Source organism: Fundulus heteroclitus, chromosome 1 (genome assembly GCF_011125445.2).
Source record: "Fundulus heteroclitus isolate FHET01 chromosome 1, MU-UCD_Fhet_4.1, whole genome shotgun sequence".
Taxonomy (NCBI): domain Eukaryota; kingdom Metazoa; phylum Chordata; class Actinopteri; order Cyprinodontiformes; family Fundulidae; genus Fundulus; species Fundulus heteroclitus.
Genome location: NC_046361.1, coordinates 39,474,510 through 39,496,217, shown reverse-complemented (window position 1 = coordinate 39,496,217; position 21,708 = coordinate 39,474,510). Strand labels below are relative to the sequence as shown.

General features: G+C 41.6%; 1 protein-coding gene across 4 annotated transcripts in view; it reads right to left on the bottom strand.

Annotated features, from left to right (window-relative positions):
- Positions 1-21,708, bottom strand: part of spryd3 (SPRY domain containing 3) — a 66,433-nt gene that overhangs the window by 21,428 nt on the left and 23,297 nt on the right. For all 4 annotated transcript variants that reach the window (XM_036142772.1, XM_036142765.1, XM_012869329.3 and 1 more), the window contains one exon: positions 9,189-9,338. In XM_036142772.1, coding sequence (XP_035998665.1) covers positions 9,189-9,338 — 150 coding nt within the window. The remainder of the gene's footprint in view (positions 1-9,188; positions 9,339-21,708) is intronic.

Here is a 21,708-nt window from a genome sequence, read left to right as displayed (position 1 = left end):
GAACAAGATTTCTCCACTTAAACTAGGAACAACTCATCTCCATCATCTTATTTCAAGTGCAGAATGTCTAATTAACTTATTTTAGGGGTCAAAATACTCATTCCATTGGCAAATAATATTATTTACCTGCTCAAATCAAGGACAAATACACTAACTTTAAGAACATTTTACTTATTTTTAGATACATTTTTGCAGAGTTCACGAGCTTTCGTCTTCCTCTCGGCCGCCTTTTTCTAAACGCTTACCGACTTCTTTCCATCTGTAGATTAAACTTTCCCCACCGCTCTCGTTTCTAATGAGTATTACACTGCAAAAGCTGATCTAGAAACAAGTAAAACATTCTTAAAGTTTGTGTTTTTGTCCTTGATTTGAGCAGGTAAATAGTATTATCTGCCAATGGAATGACTATTTTGACCCCTAAAATAAGATAATTAGATACATCCTGCACCTGAAATAAGATGATGGAGATGAATTGTTCCTATTTTAAGTGCAAAAATCTTATTCCACTGGCAGATCATCTTATTTACCTGCTCAAATCAAGGACATATACACTCATTTTAAGAAAATATTACTTATTTTTAGTTCTGTTTTTGCAGTGTAACAAGCACAGGAGGCACACAAACGACCTTTCATTCCTATATTATGATAAGTCAGACGCAGAGGACGGCCGAAAGGAAGAAAATGATTAGCCAAACATCCACCGGCGGCCGGTGCCGAGAGAAAAGGCAACGCATTGGAGTCATTTCTCCACGGCAGATACGGAGGCGAGGTGAAATCGTTCCTACTAGCACCTGTGTTGGGACGGAAAAATAAACCAGGAGAGCTGCACAAATCAGGACCGCCAACATCTCAGAGGAACATCGTAGATCTTTGTCTGACAAGCCGGCCGTGAATCGGTTAACAGGAAATGGAAACGCAGGGAGGAAAAGAGAGCGAGGACAGAGTGAGACATCAGCAGGCGAAGACAGGGAGACATGAAGGAATGCAGCGGCAGCTCCAAGCCTGAAACCCCTTTATCCAGCGAGTCTGCTGCGTCTCGACCACAAGCCCGAGGATTGCTCCGGCTCACTGGCATGTGGGCTGCATCTCCATGAGGGGGAGGCCGACATCTCCCAGCCTCTGCCCCGATGCAGGCACTGATACCAGCTGTAATTTGGAGGGGAAGGAAAAAAAACGGATCCATACGGCAGATAATGACTCAGTTTAGGCCGCAGAATTCAAACCAGCTATTAAATGTCGGTTTTCATCGCCGTCCTTGTAGTAACTGTTGTGTCCATCACTTTTAACCAGCTGAGAGCGCTTCGTCCGTTAAATTCAGTTTTCCTTTTCCTCGCTCTGAGCTGCACGAGTTTTAATAAATACTGAGAAAACATTTTCTGAATCCATGTTAAAAAAAAAAAAAAACTAAATAGCACGAATTTAACTATTTGACGCACCAGCAGATGTGAGTAATGTAGATGCAGACTTTTTTATTCTTAATTAGGCCAAGATTGTTACGGATAACTAAAAAATTTTCTTACAATGGAAAATGTTCGGTACAAAATAAATCTTTAATTTAGTATAAATAGGACCACATTTGCTCAATGACTTTTACTCAAATGCAGACTTTAGCGCACCAGAATCGTCTTTTAATTAATTCTTAAAAGTTGGCTAAATACAGCGACTGTTTTCTAGGAAAGATTGACTCAAGTCCAGTTAATATTGCAGAGAACGAACCGGAAAATAAAAGAATTGGGTCCAAAAGAATTTGCAAAAGGGACGAACCGTCTTTCAATACGACAAAAGATGAAAAAGTTTTGAATCTGGAATGATTTACACAACATCCCTTTCATACATAAAATTTCACAAATGTGCTTAATCAAAACAGTGCATGATCATAATTTGTGGAGCCGGTGAAAATAAAAATAAAAAAATAAAATAAACTATTATTAATGGAATATTAGTTTCTTAATCTCCATCTTTTGACGAGACAATTTTGGCCCAGGCGATGAAAAGTTTGAACACGCTTGCTCTATGTTGACCCTGGAGATTCTGCGATGCACGGATAGATAATAGATGGATGAGGATTGTCTGGGCAAGTGGTGTCATTCTGCTACAAAACAACTTGCAAAGGTATTTAAAGGCATACTATGCAACATTTTTCAGTTAATTAATGTGTTCCATACCGTTTTGGATGATTAAATGAGTCATTTCAGGTCGAACAAAGGTTTTCCCGGCCGCCCTGGTGGTCTGTGGGGGAAATACCGCACTTGCAATTGAAGGAGCCCTCGGCCCGCACTCACAGGCTCAGAAGTCTCGTGAAAGATCGCGAGAGTCGGTCTTGCTTTACGGCGAGAACTCCATGTGTTTTTGCCCTGCCATTCACTATATGCACGCGCGAAAGCAACAAAGAACCGCGTGTTAACGTCAAATAAACATGCAAGCATATCGAGTTTTTTTTATTTTTATTTTATTTTATTATTTTTTTTTTTTAATGTTGGCGAAGCGGTAGCGTGAGTTTGGCGAGGCGTTTTTTGTACTGCCGTTTTTTTACTTTTCGTTGCGTTCGCCTGTCTGCTAAGCTCAAAACAACCGCGCCTGGCTTGATGGAGAAACCAGAACAGCTGAGCATCTTTACGACAGTGCACTTTTACTTTCGCCCTCTGGGGGGAGCCTCGCTGGAAAATCAACCCCGGTTGCATAGTATACCTTTAAAAGAGTAAGAATTAAAAATTGTTGATCTTTCAAAGGCAAAAACACAGAAAGCCTGGCCAGTGCGGATCTACGCCTTTCAAGTGGTGCTTATGTGACACAAGCTATCGTCGATATATCTGCTGGAAAAGTGAGTTTATTCAGCACTCATTAGCATTGCTTATGCTAATGCTAATGTCCATTGCTGATGCTGGGGGGGTCCACACTGTGGTGGAGCAGGACCTGCGATACCAGGCGGCTCCGGAGGAATCTGAGCTCTCCACACGGCGGGAGAGTAAACAGGAAAAAAAAACGTGTGAGGGTGAAGGTGCGGGCTGAGAGGAAAACCAAGTGGAAGGAGATACCCATCAGCTAGTGAGGCTATCACACTGACATATCACAGAGCTGTCTAAAAATAAAAGCTAAGCCAGGTATTACCACAGACGTGAGAGTATGCTGCGTGTGTGCTGGAGGAATACCGTGTGTGTGTGTGTGTGGGGGGGGGGGGTTCTGTTGGTACGTGCCAAAGTTATAGGGGCTGGGCAGGGAGCATGTGGAGAACTAATGCAGGTCTGTTTGTTTAGCCTCGTGTCATCGGGCTAAAACCTCTGGGCCCCCGCAGCATAACAACGACTCCCTGATCTGGGAGCATCTGTGTTGGCGTTTCCAGACCTGCTGCTTTTTTTATTTTTTTTTATTTTATGGCTGCAGGGCGGAAAAAGAAAAACAGACAACTTTCTTAATTTGCTCTGTTGTTGACAGGATCCCAGATAAGGGTGGACGGATGATGAGGCCGTGTAATTTTATCCAAACTATTGCTCAAACACATCCCAACCAAACGTCGTTTCCAAACACGGAGCAGTCCAATGCTAAAAATACCAGCAGTGAGTCAGTTTGGGTGTGATCTTTTATTTTATTTTGCAGCCAAATGCCTGAAGCTGAGATGGTGCCCATCTCAGCTTCGGGTCTTGAGGGCTGCTTGACGAGACCAAATGTCACACATACGTCCCAGTAGGGCTGGACGATAATTCATTAACAATAAATATCGATCGATAGACGTATAACGACGATAGGAAAAAAAAAGGGTCAATAAAACGTTAAATAAAATAACAGTTTTCCTTCCTTTTGCATTCTAGCCATGCAAAACGACGCATAGCTACAATGTTAACTTTGTAACTTGTATTGGCAACTTCTAAATTTGTATTCTCCCAGATGAAAAATCTGATGTTACACGTATGTATGAGTCGACTAATACAAATCTTACATTTATTCACGTTTATTCACTCATATTTACAAATTCAGAGACTTACGCATATGTTTATACTGACAGTTATCTTACCCCATACCAGGAACATAACGGCTTTATACTTACAGAGGCCCCTAGGAGACATGGGAAAACTTTTATTTATTTATTTTGCGTTACCTCGCAATAACTTAGCAAATACACCCTGGTCTGTACAGTCACAGTGATAATAAATGTCAAATTAAAATGGCAAATACCTTTAAAGAGCCTCAGTGAAAACATGTTTATACATTCTTAACTCTTTGGTGCATTAAACTGATTAAAAATCGATCTATTAACTGTGTGTTCATGCTCGTTTGTGTGAGGTTGAGGTGGGACTGCGCATGAAAATGGTAGTCCGGCTCATAAAGGGCCAACACAAAAAAAGACTGTGAAAATAACTCAAAATAGTGCAAATAGTTTGTATGTATTTTTTTTCTTTCTTTCTTTACTTTTAATGGGATGGAAAGAGACAGAAAGCCCATGTTTGACCCGTTTTTTGCTTTTGCACATAAGTTTATGGTGAATTTGTATTCTGAAGAAATTACATAAAACTTTAGTTTTGTCACTAACTAGATATTAACATACATGGACAAACCTTATATTGTAGCAGAAAGTCTTTTAGTATTCAAAATGCTGCATGAACCGTCTACCAGATTACTGCGAGGTAATGAAAAATAAAATTAAAATAAAATCCCCATGTCCCCTTGGGGGCTCCGTACACACTAGAGTGGACCCAGTAAATAACCGTTTATGATATTATGACGTCTTGACCTGGTAAACTAACCGGTAAATCAGTGAATAATCAGTAAATTACTGAGTAAGGTTGTGCGTGTGAAAGAAGTATACTCCCCTGTGCCCTTCAGAATAAAAGCACCCCCATAGGATGATGCTGTGTTTTACAATGGGAACGTTGTGTCAGGACAGACTTGTAGTGTTAAGTTTTCAACCACAAATGGGTTTTTTGATGTCAAGCTACTTTAAATGGACACTTTTTGCTTCCCTCTTCCATCGAGGCCAAAATATACGGAGCGCACGTCCTGTCGACACATTAAGCACCTGAGCTGCGGGTCTCTGCAGCTCCTCCAGAGTAACCTGTGGATCTCTTGGCTGCTGCACTGATTGATGCTCTCCTAGGCTGACGCCCTCAGCCGCGCTTACACCGAGGTTAAATCACACAGTTGGACTCTAAGTGACCAGGTGACTGATTTATTCAGGAGGCCTGTATAAACAACAGGCTAAATAAAAAACGCAGGCCGCACTTTTCAGATTTCTACTTTTCGAAAAAGGGTTTGACAAACATGTTTCCTTTTCTTTCTGCCTCACATTTACGAGCTAATTTGCGTCGGTCTGTCAGATAAAAGGCTATGAACTGCAAAGCGAGAAGAATTTAAAGCGCAAGATGCTCTACATAACGCATACACTGCAAAAACTGACCTAAAAATAAGTAAAATATTCTTAAAATGTGGGTTTTTCTCCTTGATTTGAGCAAGTAAATGATATTATCTGCCAATGGAGTGAGTATTTTGACACCTAAAATAAGATTATTAGACATCCTGCACTTAAAATAAGACGATGGAGATGAGTTGTTCCTATTTTAAGTGCAAAAAAACTTATTCCATTGGCAAATCATCTTATTTACCTGCTCAATTCAAGGACAGATACACTCATTTTAAGAACATTTTGCTTATTTTTAGTTGTGTTTTTGCAGTGTATGTTACACAGCCGTTCCCTCACGCCGCTTCTCGTTTGCCTCATATATGCAGCGTCTTACTACACGGGTATGAAGGGGTATTTATACCTCTTTCGGGCGCGGCCCTCCCTAGACGTGAAGGGGAAAAGTCAAAATATATATAGATTTTAAAAGTTTTATTAATGTCAGTTTTTACTTAATAGTACGTGGCTACATGTAATAAGAATTATTAAAACACTTCTACCAATTGACTCTCATTTAACAGTGCACTTCCACCAACAGAACGCATCATTTCTCTTCTTCTACACTTGTGGGGCTGTGACTCAAGGAGTCCTACAAGTGTAGCGAAATAACCAATCGTATACTGTTGCTAGGGAAGATTTATAAATATTTGGCCAATCAGCATAGCCAAAATGAATACGACTCCAGGAGCTTTGGGGCTCCTGGAGTAGTAGCCCTAGCTGCACAGTGATAGGTGCACTTCACGCGTGACGTCACGAGCTACATCCGGGTCACGGTGGTCGGCATAAACAGTACTGTTTTTGTTTTCGCTTACCAGCGTGACAAAACGGGTGAATTAGAGCGTACTTTTAGTTTATTTTTGGAATCTAAACAATGCCTACGACTTGTTGTGCTCCCGGTTGCACACAGAGGCATTCCAAATCGTCGGATGTACGTTTCTTTCGTTTACCGAAGGACGAAGAAAGAAGGAAGAAATGGATAATTTCAATGAAAAGGATGCAGGCAGACAATCCCAATGGACTGTGGGAGCCGTCATACCACGACAGAATTTGCAGTCTACACTTCATCTCCGGTAAATACAACTTAATTTTGCACTAGTCATTGTTCTACTTAAAACACTCCAAAAAAGGTAAAAAACAAAGCAACTGGACTTGTTTTCCGTAGTTGAAGACATTTCGCTTCCTCTCCAGGAAGCTTTCTCAATTCAAAAAGTCTGGAGTAATGTGGAGTAACAAGCTTTATACCATTGGCAAACAAAGGCCTTGTAATGGCTTAGATAACATGCAAATTCAACAGAAACAGGACCACCCCTTAGTAATGGGCGGTCGTTAAAGCCATTAAGACAGCAGATTGGACCGAAACTGGTCCATGTTATCTATTGAGAAAGCTTCCTGGAGAGGAAGCGAAACGTCTTCAACTACGGAAAACAAGTCCACTTGCTTTGTTTTTTACCTTTTTTTGGAATGACCATGACCTGGATGACTGAGAATCTTCACCAGCATACTTAAAACATTATATAATAAAAAATAGGATATATATTTAAGTCAAGACGTAAACGTTCATTTCGTAATAATATACGTACATGTACGATGTATGCAAACCCTCTGGCATGAGTCTGTGAAAAGGATTAATAAGACAAAATCACCAAAATAATCCTTTGTGAACAATGTTTTTTGATTAATTAAATGCTTATTGTGGAATCGTAGTCATTTTCCGACTTTTAATTCAAATGCATGTACTGGGTTAGGCAGGGAAATCTATCGGCCAGCCCCACCAAGATTTTTTTTTTCCCACCAGCCGCCACTGATAAAAAGCCTTTTTTGGCACAAATGGAGGAATGATGGCGTTTGATTCTTGGAAGATCAACTGCAAAGTGCCGGCGGTGAAAACGCGGGTGTTTCTGGGGGTTTTCTGAACGTTGTTTTCAGCTCCTGCGTTATTGTCCAGTTCCTCCAAACCCAATTTGGAGCCGAGCTGTCAGCAGAGTCCGGGTGTGCTGAGTAATTAGGCTTTAGGGCGGAGGACTGGGACAGGCATTGTTTGACTTAATGAGTAAAATTTGCTTCAGGTTAGCAGGTATTTGTCAATTTGACAAGATAATGGATGGAGGGGGAAAACATGGGCAGGGAAGTCTGGCTCCCGGTTCAGTGCAGCTTACTCTGACTCCGGCGTGAACGTGTGATACAAATGTCTGTGTCAGTGTTCACCGGGCAACATTTCTGCTGCACCAAAGACTGAACATGCAGCTGCTATTCATAAAACGTTAGGCAGCTAATCAGGGGAGGGGAAAAAAACAAATCTGGGATCAAATACAAAAGCTGAGCCTTAAGTCAACAAGTGAAATAGAGACAAGAGTCGGGGAGGTTCTTGTAAAGCGTTAAGTGAATTGTGTTGTTTGTGCTGACTCAAAAACCTGTATGTGCCGTTGAGTCAACAGCCAGTGTGCAAACTCTTGGATTTGTTACTTTCACATCAATTCTGCTGGACTTAAGCTTGATGTCTTTATAATGGGAGCCAGATGCAGCAGGAAAAGTACCAGAAACTAGAATTAATAACATAAAATAGTGCTGAGCAGCGAGGAATGACTGCAAGCAAGGACTTTAACCTGAAGAAAGCAGGAATATGTGTGTGTGTGTGTGTTTTAAAGTTCAGACAAAAGAAGAAGCTGTTTGTGAATATCCACGAAAAGCAGACGTGGCTAAAAGTGAAACTTTACTGGACGACTTTGCAGAAACTACATGGCTTTAACTTTGAACCAAACACAGAGACCACTGACCACTTACTGCCGTAGTGCCCACTTTCGACCGTTAGTATTGTTACAAAAGGAACACTTATGTTAAAACACTTACCGGAAATGACGGGATGACGTGACGAACGCAACACACGTGACCGCAAATTTTTCAGACCGCCAAAAAATATATGCCGCCGTTTTTAAAAAAAATAAAAACAACAATCGTTTACATTCACAGCATGTTGAAATTACATCGCCTCTGACGTCAACGCAGGATCCTCCAAATATTGGCTGAACGTGAGGTATGTTCGTGTATTTTACAAACAGCTATCGAGTACAATGCCTCGTATTACCACCATTACTTACATTTATATGATTGTGGTGTCGCAGCTCCGGCTGTCTCGGCTGAATAATCCGCCATTATTTTCAAAATGGGAACATCTTACCGAAGTCCTTAGCCCCTCCCTTTCCGCTTTGTAGTCAAGATGGCGTCCGTTTAGTGCGAGTAGGGCCCATCGTTACACACTGCATTTTGTGACCGTTTTTAGGGGGTCATCCGGGTACCTTCAGTGCACTGACTTTTTGTGTTATCTACACTATATACTTAAAACTAAGTGTTCGAAGTGTAGAAGTAGGCAGAATGAGACACAGCCATAGTGTGTATGTATCCGGTTAGCTTAGCGGCTAGGTTAGCGGTTAGCCGTTCATTGTAGCTCCGCTGCTCTCACCGTAGATTTTGAACATGGCTGAGAGTCGCAAAAAGTGGACCGTGTACAAGTTTATGAGAAGTAAAGGAAGGCCTCAGTAGAAATAAATAAAGCCGGAGTGGATTTGGGAGATTTTTTTTTTCACACGATCCCCCTGATGAGCGGAAGAGTGAGGTAAGACAGTCTATTCGGTTATTCAAAAAGGGACTTGGGGAAACCTTTGGAAAAATAGCCGACTCTACCTTTAGGTAGAAATAAAATGTTTCAGCCCGATGCCCCCCCCCCAAACAAAATAAAAGAAGTAGGACTCATCTGAGCACAGGTGTGTCTGAAGTTATTCAAGCGTCAACTTTGACGGCTCACCCTTCGTGCCAAGCCCAGGGCGATGTAGCACTTCTCCCCAGCATCCACTATCTCCACCTCATAGTAGTGGCAGCGGGTGGTGAGCGGCTGGCGCGCCTGGGCCAGACCAACGTCCATGATGCTCTTTCCTTTGCCAACATATTCCAAAAGCTGAAAGAGAGATCCACAGAGAAGAGAAGCCAAAAAGCATGAATTCTCATTCATGCAAATGCAACGTTTTTACACAGTGTGTTACATTCCTCTTGCATTTGCAGTGCCTTGTCAGGTGTACTGATTAAAATGCAAACGAAAGGTGGTTATCTGTTATGACTTCTAATTAAAACCTTTATATTCTAGGCTTTTACATATCAGCAGAATAAAATAAAACATTTCAGTTATTTATTTCATTTATACATCTAAATGTAAGGAAATGAAAGGAGATTTTAAGGAACACCAAGTCCTGTCATGTTTCTGAAGTATTTGTGTTATTGTTAAGACTAGTAAAATATTAGGAGTGAGGAATGAGGTTGGTTACTTTGGCTAGGACATTATTCTCTCAGCTGACCATCCGGGGATGAACGTTCAAAGCTTTGAGTTCCCCCAAAAGGTCAGATAATTAGCTGATTTCCTCAAAGAAAAGGTTACGCCTCTCTCAAGCAGCTTGCATGCCGATGTGAGTGAATCATTCTCAGTGGAGACGGAGCCCATTCGTAGTGTTACATCAGATCAATGTTATTATTAAGACATTGCACTGCAAAAATGGATCTAAAAATAAGTAAAATGTTCTTAAAGTTAGTGTATTCATCCTTGATTTGAGTAGGTAAAATGGAATGTCTGCCAATGGAATGAGTATTTTGACCCCTAAATTAAGATAATTAGACATCCTGCACTTGAAATAAGATGACGGAGATGAATTGTTCCTATTTTAAGTGCAAAAATCTTATTCTATTGGCAAATAGTCTTATTTAACTGCTCAAATCAAGGACAAATACACTCATTTTAAGAACATTTTACTTATTTCTAGTTCTGTTTTTGCAGTGTGCTGAGATATTTCAATTAAAATCCGCTTTATTGCACAAGATTGTGAGCACAGAACAAGATTATAGACTTCATTTTCACACAATGACAGCATTCAGACATTAAACATAATATCTAAACTTAGAGAAAACAAAAAAATTCACAACAGATATGTGTATGTAGCCTACATCCAATATTTTTCAAAAACTGGGTAAAATAGTGTAAATATGCTTAACTTGTTCCACAGTGGAGTAGCTGACTACTCTGGCTGTAGGGTGTTCATCAGAGACAGCCTCGGGGAACAAACAGTGACGGCTTGTTTTTAGGAAAAGCGCCGACCTGAGGGTTAAAATCTAAACATTTTGTGCGCAGGATGTGTGCGGTCTGCAGCAATATTAGCTGCTCTTTTCCTGACCATAGATCGTGGAGGGAAAGTCAGCCGAAAAAGAACTTCACTAGGGACCTGACTGCTGGTGGCAGTTTGGACCCGTCCTGTTTTCTTGGACAGGACAGACTGAACGACAGCAGGGTAGAAGAAGACCAGCAGCTCCTGTGGAAGGTTGGACTTCCTGAGTTGCAGGAACGTTTGTGCAGAGCGTCAGCAAAGTGTGGACAGACTGGTCTGTTCTTTTCCTTAAATGTGGGGAAATGTTTACAGTGTTAAATGTTCTGATAACTTACTTGAGATCCCAAATTCCTCCCTAATCCTCCTCCAGTCAAGGTCCTGTACTGTGGTGATTGCTCGCCTGATCATAGATAATAGGATGGGTACAAACAGCGATGATCAGTTTGTCCTCTATTGTCGACTTTCCTGCTTCTCCAATTGGAAAATCCGCCACTACGTCACATGGCGAGGTCTCTCTGGTTGGTTGACACCGCCGTGTTCAGCAGCAAAAGTTCAGATTTTCCAACTCTGCCATTTGGACGCTCAGACGCTTAAAATCTCATAACCTGCTGCAGGACCTCTCGACGCTCTTTGGGTGTAAACCAAACGGCCCTGATGCTCAAAACGCGTCAGGTTTTCTTGAAATTAGTGTATTTTTCCATGATTTATGCAGGTAAATCAGACTATTTGCCAATGGAGTGAGTATTTTTACCCCAAAAATAAGATAATTAGATATCCTGCACTTGAAATAAGATAATAGAGATGAAATGTTCCTATTTTAAGTGGAAGGATCTTATTCCATTGGCAAATAGTCTTATTTAGTTGTTTAAATCAAAGAAAAATACATTAATTTCAAGAAAGTTTGGCTTACTTTTAGTTCCCTTTTTGCAGTGGAGGAGGTGAGATGCTTTTATAGAAAAGGTCTGAGGTCACCGAGTTACAGAAGATATGTAGTCCTCGTTTATGAAGCTTGCATACACACAAAGTGAGGCCTGAAACGTGCGTACACCACTTTCCACGCAAAAGTTATATATTTTTTTAAATACGACGTTTGATTTAAATGTAGCATTATTCTTTTAATACTGCATCTTAGAGCGGTCGCGAAAAAAAAATGGACTTTCTCAACATGTCCAAAGATTACTTTGAAATCCCTCTTATCTGGTGATCAAACTGTGCATGCAACAGTGTCAAAGCCATTTCAATGCATTTCAATGCATTATTAATGTGTTATTTTCCAGTGGTTTGTGTCAAGGGAAACGAAAAGCAAGTACGCAACACTGTGATGGGGGGGTGTAAGAACTTCTTTACATCCTACATAGGAAACTGGAGGGTAAAGCAGCCATGTGGAGGCATCATTAAAAACCCTTTTCTCTTCTTAAACACGGGGCAACGCCATAAAACTCCCAGCTCATTATCTGCGAGTTCAGAATAAATGGAAAACACACCTGATCAAACTTGAACGGGATCACTCGCCTCCGCCAACAGAACCGGATTGACGCAGAGGATTTACCCTCGCAGCTTGCTTTCGCAGGTGCTTCCTAAGTGAGTGGGCACTGTGATAAATTGAAACTTCCAAACCCAGTAAAATCCCCACCAAGCCGCCCACAGAGACTCGGCTGCAAGTACGAACAGGGATGCACATCACTTGACCCTAACGCAGTTACTTTGCAGGTTATTTTGGTCTTAAGCATATAGACGGGTGGATTCAGACGAGCAGCAGGGCAGCTGAGCAACCACAAAGCCTTTAGGCTGAGTGGTGTTTGCATTCAACGTCGGGATTTGAGAGCGAGTGCCCAGGAATGAAAACACCTCCGGTGAAAGGCTGAGCTGACAGATGAGGTGGGGGTGGACAAAATTGCCTGGATATTACACCTTTGTCTTTGAGTGTGCAACCCCACCTGGGTGCATTACAAGCCAGGTACTAAATGGACACACCCGGTCGGTGGAAAGAGTTTCGTCATCTGGGTAAAAAAAAAAAAAAAAAGAAAGCCCAATGTGTTGGCCAAACCTTAATTTGGAAAATTAGCTTCCGTCTTTTGTCCAATGTTTGCTAAGTGAGAAATTAAAATGTTCCCTTGGGAAAAACAATCATGAGCTCTTTTGACTCAGTATCACTCAAACCATCTGCTCCTGCACTGCAAAATGGGAACTAAAAATAAGTAAAAACTTCTTGAAATTAGTGTATTTTTCCTTGATTTGAGCAGGTAAATAAGACTATTTGCCAATAGAATGAGATTTCTGCACTTAAAATAGGAACAATTCATCTCTAAAATAACATAATTAGACATCTTGCACATGAAATAAGACGTTGGAGATGAATTGTTCCTATTTTAAGTGCAAAAATCTTATTCCATTGGCAAATAGTCTTATTTACCTGCTCTAATCAAGGAAAATTACAATGATTTCAAGAAAATTTCACTTTTAGTTCTGTTTTTGCAGTGTGAAAGGACAAAACATGAGGTTTCATGGCTCGTCTTTGCAAAACTGCACCTCAGACATGAAATCTCATCGCCGTTTAGGGGCAGACGTCGGTCAGGATGTAGGAAACTAGTATAAATCTGATCCACATGTAAGCTTCACATTTTCCATTTAATTGGCTCTGATCCTGTTTCTTAATGCATCATAAATATTCATTGTCTGTCTGGCGTTTTTCTTTCTACACCTACAGTAATTATGTTTTTACTTTAACCACGCCGTTTCTTTCAAGCTTCCTTCAAACAGGATTAAGACGACTCTTTGGTGCCTAGGAGAGACCCGGCCATTTCACAGCTACATCCCATCCAGACGTTTTAATTAAACAAACATGCATTAGGTGTAATTCTGCCTTTTTGCTGCTTTTATTTTTGAAAAACACGTTGTTTTAAAGCCCTTTTGTTGTCGTTTCCTCCTTTGTAATCAAAATTAACCCAGTAAGAACTGCTCTCAGTAATTACAACTTGAATTTTAATGATTATACTAAAAACAGTGAAACACAAGTCCTCGCTCACTGCAAAAACCGAATGAAATACAAGAAAAATGAGGGTATTTTGACCTCTAAAATAAAATAGATATACTGCGCTTGAAATAAGACAATGGAGATCAGTTGCTACTATTTTAAGTGCAAAAATCTTATTCCATTGGCAGATCATCTTATTTACCTGCTCAAATCAAGAACAAATGCACTAATTTCAAGAAAACTTTTACTTTCTTTTAGTTCCATTTATGCCATGCTCTATTTATCCGCTATCATTAATATTGAGAAAACTTACAATTTCCCTTTTAGGTACGGTTGATCACATTTTATAGTTCAGTTCCAATGTGTACTGCTGTCAGAAAAATAAAATGATTAAATGTATATATACTATATGCACTCGTTAACGGTTTGGCCATCAGCATCAGTCACAGTTGCTTTGACTGGCTTTTAGTAAATGAAACATTTTTAAGTATTGCATTAGAAAAGGTTGATGGAAATGCCAAAATTCAAAATAGCGTCCTCAATTTTGCAACAAATTTTTTTTACAGTTGGTTTTTGGCTTTTCTGAGAAGAGTTAAAAGCACAAAACGGGAGATGGAAACACAAGTTTCTGACGTAGCGACCATTTAGCCTGATCAGCTGTTTCTGCTACGACGACGCGCAGAGTAGCGTTTTTTTGTCTACGTCTCTGGACAGAATATAAAATCCCCAATACTAGCTGACATGACAGAACTATTACAACTTGCCCCATGGCAACACATTCAGTTTGCAACCTCTACTTCCTGTGTTCTTACCGCCATGCGTAACGTCAACTTCCGATGAAATCAGGCTTTGCATAGCCTGATTAAAGCCGGCGTACACAGTACGAGTTTTTGCCCTTTTTGGGCTGATTTGAGAATTATTTGGATCAGGCCGCGTTTCAGCTGCATCGTGTCGTATACAGGGAGTAACGAGGAGCGATTAGCCTCTTATGACCACCTCCCCATCAGGGATCGTACAGTCGGATGAAAATCAAACGTGTGAAATTCAGTCGGCGCTCCTTAGGTGATGGTGAGCGCCTCCTGCTGGTGAAGCAGAGCTATGAGCCGATTTCCACCAACCTCTCGCACTGAGCATGTGCAAACAAGGGAATTCTTCTTCTTCTTCTTCGTAGACGATAACATAGGAGTGAAGAGAAGCATGGCGGCGGTACGTGTGACATGGAGTCAAACTACGGAGGAGAAACTCGTAGAATTACCAAGGCAGCACATTTCGTTCTAGTGAGCCTCATATTTAACAGAGAGCATCGACACTTCCGTCTTTTTCTTCTTCTACTGTTTACTTTTGGCTTCAGGATAGACGAGTCCGAGTAGCACCATCTCTCTGCGGTGCTGAGTCCTCATGGTTTTCTGACGTACAGTGTGAGCAGTCAGATCACATCAGAGCGTCGGGCCGTACAGTAAGAACAGATACGGTGAACTTTTAAACCCTGAGGTTTCGTCGTACAGTTTGAGCTGCATACGAGTACCACGATTGAAAACATCGCACAGCGTACGCCCGGCTTAATTCGCTCTAAACTAGTAGATGGAAACACGCATAATTCGTGATTACGACCCACAGCTTATATTTGACAAATACATTATGCATTTGAACTGCAGCTTTCTCCCAGTAACCTGCCTATATGTGCCAGCAAACTCCCAAATATACTGGCCAAGGGTTGGATCACGGATGCATTTACTGCTGTGGATATCAAGGTTGGTTAATTCAGCTGGTTTGTAAAAAAAATCCTTTTAAATATTTTCAAGGCAGGGTGGGATGCTGGGTGCAGCTGGGCTGCTAAAAGCAATAAAAGAAGTCAGTCGGTGTAAAGACGTAACTTTGGCCCGAGCCGAGCGTGGTTCTTCCTCTGCTGGCCAATCCCCACAAATCAAATAAAGCTGGAGAACGCGTGTTGTGGGAAACACACTGTGTTCTTCATGCATCCCAGAGGACGATTCCCAGTCTGTCTCTGTCTGAAGGGGATCGGCGCGGCAGCAAACCTCTCTACCACTTCCTCCATCACCGTACGACAGCTCAACTTCTTCTGTTTTTAAGACTTGTCTACAAAACCAACCTCACGATAATTTACTGCCAGTTGCTTGGGGCAGATGAGGTGATTAAGCAAAAAACACTTTCTTCCTGTCAGAAACGGTTTGCTTTATGAAATAATTGACACTATTCTATCATATTTTTCTCATTTAATTTAAAAAAAAAACCTGTCGCAGTTTCAAACACAACCCAACATCTTAACAGTTTTAAACCCTATACTGACATATTGACATGATTTGTGCCCAGAGGGGAAAAACCAATTAGGGGATCTTGACATTTAAATGAACAAACCTAATGTAGAAAATACATACCCAATAAATGGCTTGGCCTTACGGGATAATTACACCATATAATGATAATAATAACAATAATGCCTTTGGCTATAGTTACATAATTACACTGGCCAGAACTTGCCTCTCCAGTGCATAAAGATAGAGGAAGAGTGTTTTCTAAAAGTACGAAAATATCCATCAATAACTAAAAAAAAAAAAAATCTACATGCGTAAAGGTATTCCTTCTGGATAAACGAGGTTTGAGTGGAATACCATTTTTAATAATTTGTTTTACAGCTCCATTAGAAGATGGACCAAAGACCAAAAAGAGAAAAAAATCTAGCATCTATAATATTCCATTTTTATATTTCTCTCTGCTCATAAACGAAACCTTTTTTGCGTTCCCTGAAGCCCAAACAGGTTTCAACATTATCCTCCGCCTTTTTTGTTTCAGACTGCCCTTTCGTGTGTACCCTTTCTGTCTGCTTAACCCGCTGTACTTTCATGCCTGGACAACTGTTTTTCTTTAGGGAGAGGAGGAAAGAGTTTCACTGTAGTGAGCTCTTAGTCACGCCTTTCTTTTTACCTCTTGCTGCTGAGAAACAGGAGAGAGAGAGAAAGCAGCGAGCTGAAAGAGAGACGTAGCCTTGAGCGAAGCATGCCTCGCTGATATAGCCAACAATCTCGCTCCCTTTCTTTTTCTGCTGCCGTCTCGCTCCTGTAATTTTGACGGCTGAGAGTCGTGATGGTTTCTGTGCGAGGCTTTGTTTTGTTGAGCTGCTACCTGGGAAACAGATGCAACACCCAGAGAGAGCGTGGTCATGCTGGATTTCCCATCACCGCTAAATGGACAGTAAACTAAAAGCAGGAGACACGTTCTGCTCCTCACAGATTTCCCTAAAATAAAGCAAAAACATTTTACTTTTTATGAAGCAACATGTTGCAGCACAACAACTTTTTGGTTGGAAATTAAAGTCATGGCAAAAAAAAGAGCAAATCCTAATAAGGACACCAGATATTTAAAGAAAGGTAAAGGTTTAAGGTTTCTGGGGGGAAACAAAGGAGGAGCTCTGCAAAAACATGAATAAAAATAAGTAAAGTTTTCTTGAAATGAGTGTATTTATCCTTGATTTGAGCAGCAAGTTTAAATGATTTGCCAATGGAATAAGATTTTTGCACTTAAAATAGGAGCAACTCATCTCCATCATGTTATTTCAAGTGTAGTTTATCTAATTATCTTATCTTAGGTTTAAAATTACTCATTCCATTGGCACATTATCTTATTTACCTACTCAAATTAAAGACACTAATTTGAAGAAATTTTGACTCATTTTTAATTCAGTTTTTGCTGTGAGGATCACCGGAGCAGTCAGGGGGAACACTGCAAAAAGGGAACAAAAAGTAAGTCAGGTTTTCTTGAAATTAATGTATTTCTCCTTGATTTAAGCAGGTAAATCAGACTATTTGCCAATGGAGTGAGTATTTTTACGCCTAAAATAAGATAATTAGATATCCTGCACTTGAAATAAGCTGATGAAATGTTCCCATTTTAAGTGGAAGGATCTAATTCCATTGGCAAATAGTCTTATTTAGTTGCTTAAATCAAGGAAAAATACATTCATTTCAAGAAAGTTTGACTTACTTTTAGTTCCCTTTTTGCAGTGGAGGAGGTGAGATGCTTTTGTAGAAAAGGTCTGAGGTCACAGAGTTACAGAAGATATGTAGTCCTCGTTTATGAAGCTTGCATACACACAAAGTGAGGCCTGAAACGTGCGTACACCACTTTCCACGCAAAAGTTTTAAATACGACGGGGAAAATGTGCGTTCCTCACAGAAACTCATTTTGTAGACGGGAGAAATTGGCGACGCAGACGGTGAAGCGGTGAATTGCAGCCAAACTGCATCATGTCTCCTCTCAGACGTTCAACTTCACTCCATATCAGATTTTAATCACTGATCGACTTCAACGTTAAAAAAGGACGTTTCAGTAAAATAAAAAAAATACCCATAAACCATTATAAACCTTAAATAAAAGTTTGCACAACATTTCATCGGGTTTCCTACCATTACATCTCTCTCCCCGGTGATTACCAGGTTAATCAGCTGACTCAATTTTATTAAACAGTATATTAACATTCATGAGGTGTTTGTATTGACCGTTTATGGTTGAATCTGGTTGTGATGAGGGCAGAACCTGAGGTGGAGCCAGGTATGCAGACGCTCAGGTACAACTGTGATCTATTAATGGAAATTTGCTGGTTTTATAAATCTGAATGTTTTATGGCATATGCCAGTTTCATTTTCTTGCCATACATACATTTTGAGTATAGATTCAATGCAAAATTTTATAAATGAGACCCCTGGAGTTCCCAGAGAGAGTTCTCTCCGTTTATTCTGGCCGGTGTTTACATCCCACCACAAAGCAAACTGTACATCAGATGCTGAGAAACAGCTCTTGGACCTGATAAGGGGCGTGGAGGACAAACGTTGGAGATTTTCACAGCTTTAGATGCTGCATCAGGCCAAAGGAAGCTTAATGCAGTGGAGACCGAGCTCTGTATAAGCAGGCCAAGCTCAAAAATCAGATTAGAGGAGAAGCTACAGTGAGAAGAAAAAAGTAGCTTCTCATCCAACGACGCAGCTTCAGTCAAGGGATTCAATTACATTTTATTTATATAGCACCAACTCATGATACATGTCGTCTCAAGACACTTTCCAAAGTCCATCAGATTATACTGATTGTTTGTTGTCATTTCAGCTTTCGACTTATTGTTCTCTGTCATTTTTCTCTTCATAGAAGGTACACCTGGTCTGGCGTTCTGTTAGCTGTGACATCATCAGGGGAGGCAGATCATCCTCTATTACCATCTAACATAGAAAGTACTCCTGGGTCAATGTGAGCTTCTGTGCTTTCTGTGTCTCTGCTCTGTCTTCTCTAACATAGAAAGTACTCCTGGGTCAATGTGAGCTTCTGTGCTTTCTGTGTCTCTGCTCTGTCTTCTCTAAGCCCCAGTGGAGGCAGATGAGCGTTCACACTGAGCCTGGTTCTGGTTCTGCTGGAGGTTCTCCTCCCTGTTAAAGGGGAGTTTTCCTCTCCACTGTCGCTTCATGCATGCTCAGTATGAGGGATTGCTGCAAAGCCATCAACAATGCAGACGACTGTCCACTGTGGCTCTACGCTCTTTCAGGAGGAGTGAATGCTGCTTGGAGAGACTTGATGCAACCTGCTGGGTTTCCTTAGAGAGGAAACTTTCTCACCAACCTGGAGGATTTGATGGAAAGAGCCTTGAGATGACGTGTATAATGAATTGGCGCTATATAGATAAATTTGAATTCAACTGATTAACTTTATAATGTCATTAGCAAGAGAAGGTTTTGATCCCATGGGCATGCTCTCCGCCATTTTGGGCCTGGCGGTGGCATTTTGTGGACAGGGAGTGGGCAGCTGTTCACGTGCACGTACGCAGCCGGCCCGGCTATGTAAAGGGATAGTGTGTGACGTTTAACCATAGTTCATCCAAAAAGATACCTTTAGATTTTTAGTTCTATCTGAAATAATGACATTTCCCTTATTGTTTAAACATATACTGTATATTTAAAAGAAAAACTTCAATTACATGTAGTGGAAACCCTGTATATGTAAACCTATTGTCTGTATGCCGCAAGCACTGTAACCTAAGCCAAATTCCTTGACTGTGCATTAATCATAGACAAATAAAGATGATTCTGATTCAGAGGCAGCACGGATAGCACTAATTGTACCAGAGTTTCAGAACCACGCATCTAAAAAGACATCAAATCTAGATAAGAAGGACGACTGAGAAGGCTTCACACGCAGTACTGCATAAATGTCCTCTCTAGCAGCTCCAGGAGAGTATGGGTCGTCACCAGCCCTTAGCAAGTGAACCTCCAACGCCAGGAGAAGTTAAAACGCGGGTACAGCAAGCCATGGAGGCGAGTCTCCCATAAATCAGACATTACTGCCACACTGATTAAAATATAGCCTTTTACAAAAGCTTCAAAGTGCAGCTTAAGAAAATAACTGGAGGTACCAAGAAAATCCGATGAAATATGCAACAGTGTCTCATGAAATGATGCAAGCAAGGTGCATTCTACTTGAACTCCCTCCAAAGGAGAAGCAAGTAGGCGTAATCAAGCCGTTGACAACTTAATCACAACATGAATTGACAGAATACAGCGGAGATAGGGTGGAAATTTTTTTTTTTTGGTTTCTATTAGGTTGCGACTGAAAAACTGTTCAAGACAAGTTAGAAGAAAATGACAAACATGCAGAACGCACCAAATCCCCCCTCCGAGCTAACCGCATCCCAATACAATAAATGATATCCAGGACGCGCTGGAACACGCCACAACAAGAACCGCGCCTCAACCCACAGCAGCCGGTGATGTGCTGCCGGTCGGGCGCCAAGCGCCGCTGGCCGGACCTGCAGGCCCCGCCTTCATGTCTCAACGCTTCACATCTATCAGGGGAGAACGACAGCTACCATGTCAACATGATGCTGATGAGTTTTTCTGGTGCAGGCTGGAGCCACGGCTAAGCGGTGACATCACTTCCTGTAAACACATGAGGCTCCTGTGGGAGACGGCAAACCAGAGAGAGCCTAGAGCCGGACATCTTTACCGGTTCATGTCCGTTAGACCAGAGGTCTGAGCTGCTGTGGAAACATCAAGACTTAGACCAGGTGCTGGGGAGGGAGGAAGGAAGGAAGGAAGGAAGGAAGGAAGGAAGGAAGGAAGGAAGGAAGGAAGGAAGGATGGATGGATGGATAAAGGCAGGAAGGAAGGAAGGAAGGATGGATGGATAAAGGCAGGAAGGAAGGAAGAAAGGATGGATGGATAAAGGCAGGAAGGAAGGAAGGAAGGATGGATGGATAAAGGCAGGAAGGAAGGAAGGAAGGAAGGAAGGATGGATGGATAAAGGCAGGAAGGAAGGAAGGAAGGATGGATGGATAAAGGCAGGAAGGAAGGAAGGAAGGATGGAATGGATAAAGGCAGGAAGGAAGGAAGGAAGGATGGATGGATAAAGGCAGGAAGGAAGGAAGAAAGGATGGATGGATAAAGGCAGGAAGGAAGGAAGGAAGGATGGATGGATAAAGGCAGGAAGGAAGGAAAGAAGGATGGAATGGATAAAGGCAGGAAGGAAGGAAGGAAGGATGGAATGGATAAAGGCAGGAAGGAAGGAAGGAAGGAAGGAAGGAAGGATGAATGGATAAAGGCAGGAAGGAAGGAAGGATGGAAGATGGAAGGCAGGCAGGAAGGAAGGAAGGTAGGATGAAGGAAAGAAGGAAGGATGGAAGATGGAAGGCAGGCAGGAAGGAAGGAAGGAAGGATGGAATGGATAAAGGCAGGAAGGAAGGAAGGAAGGAAGGATGAATGGATAAAGGCAGGAAGGAAGGAAGGAAGGATGGAAGATGGAAGGCAGGCAGGAAGGAAGGAAGGTAGGATGAAGGAAAGAAGGAAGGATGGAAGATGGAAGGCAGGCAGGAAGGAAGGAAGGAAGGAAGGATAAAGGCAGGAAGGAAGGAAGATGGAAGGTAGGCAGGAAGGAAGGATGGAAGGAAGGAAGGATGGAAGATGGAAGGCAGGCAGGCAGGCAGAAAGGAAGGAAGGAAGGAAGGAAGGAAGGATGGAAGATGGAAGGCAGGCAGGCAGGAAGGAAGGAAGGAAGGAAGGAAGGAAGGAAGATGGAAGGCAGGCAGGAAGGAAGGAAGGAAGAAAGGATAAAGGCAGGAAGGAAGGATAAAGGCAGTAAGGAAGGAAGAAGGAAGGTAGGATAAAGGAAGGAAGGGAGGAAGGAAGGATGGATGGATAAAGGCAGGAAGGAAG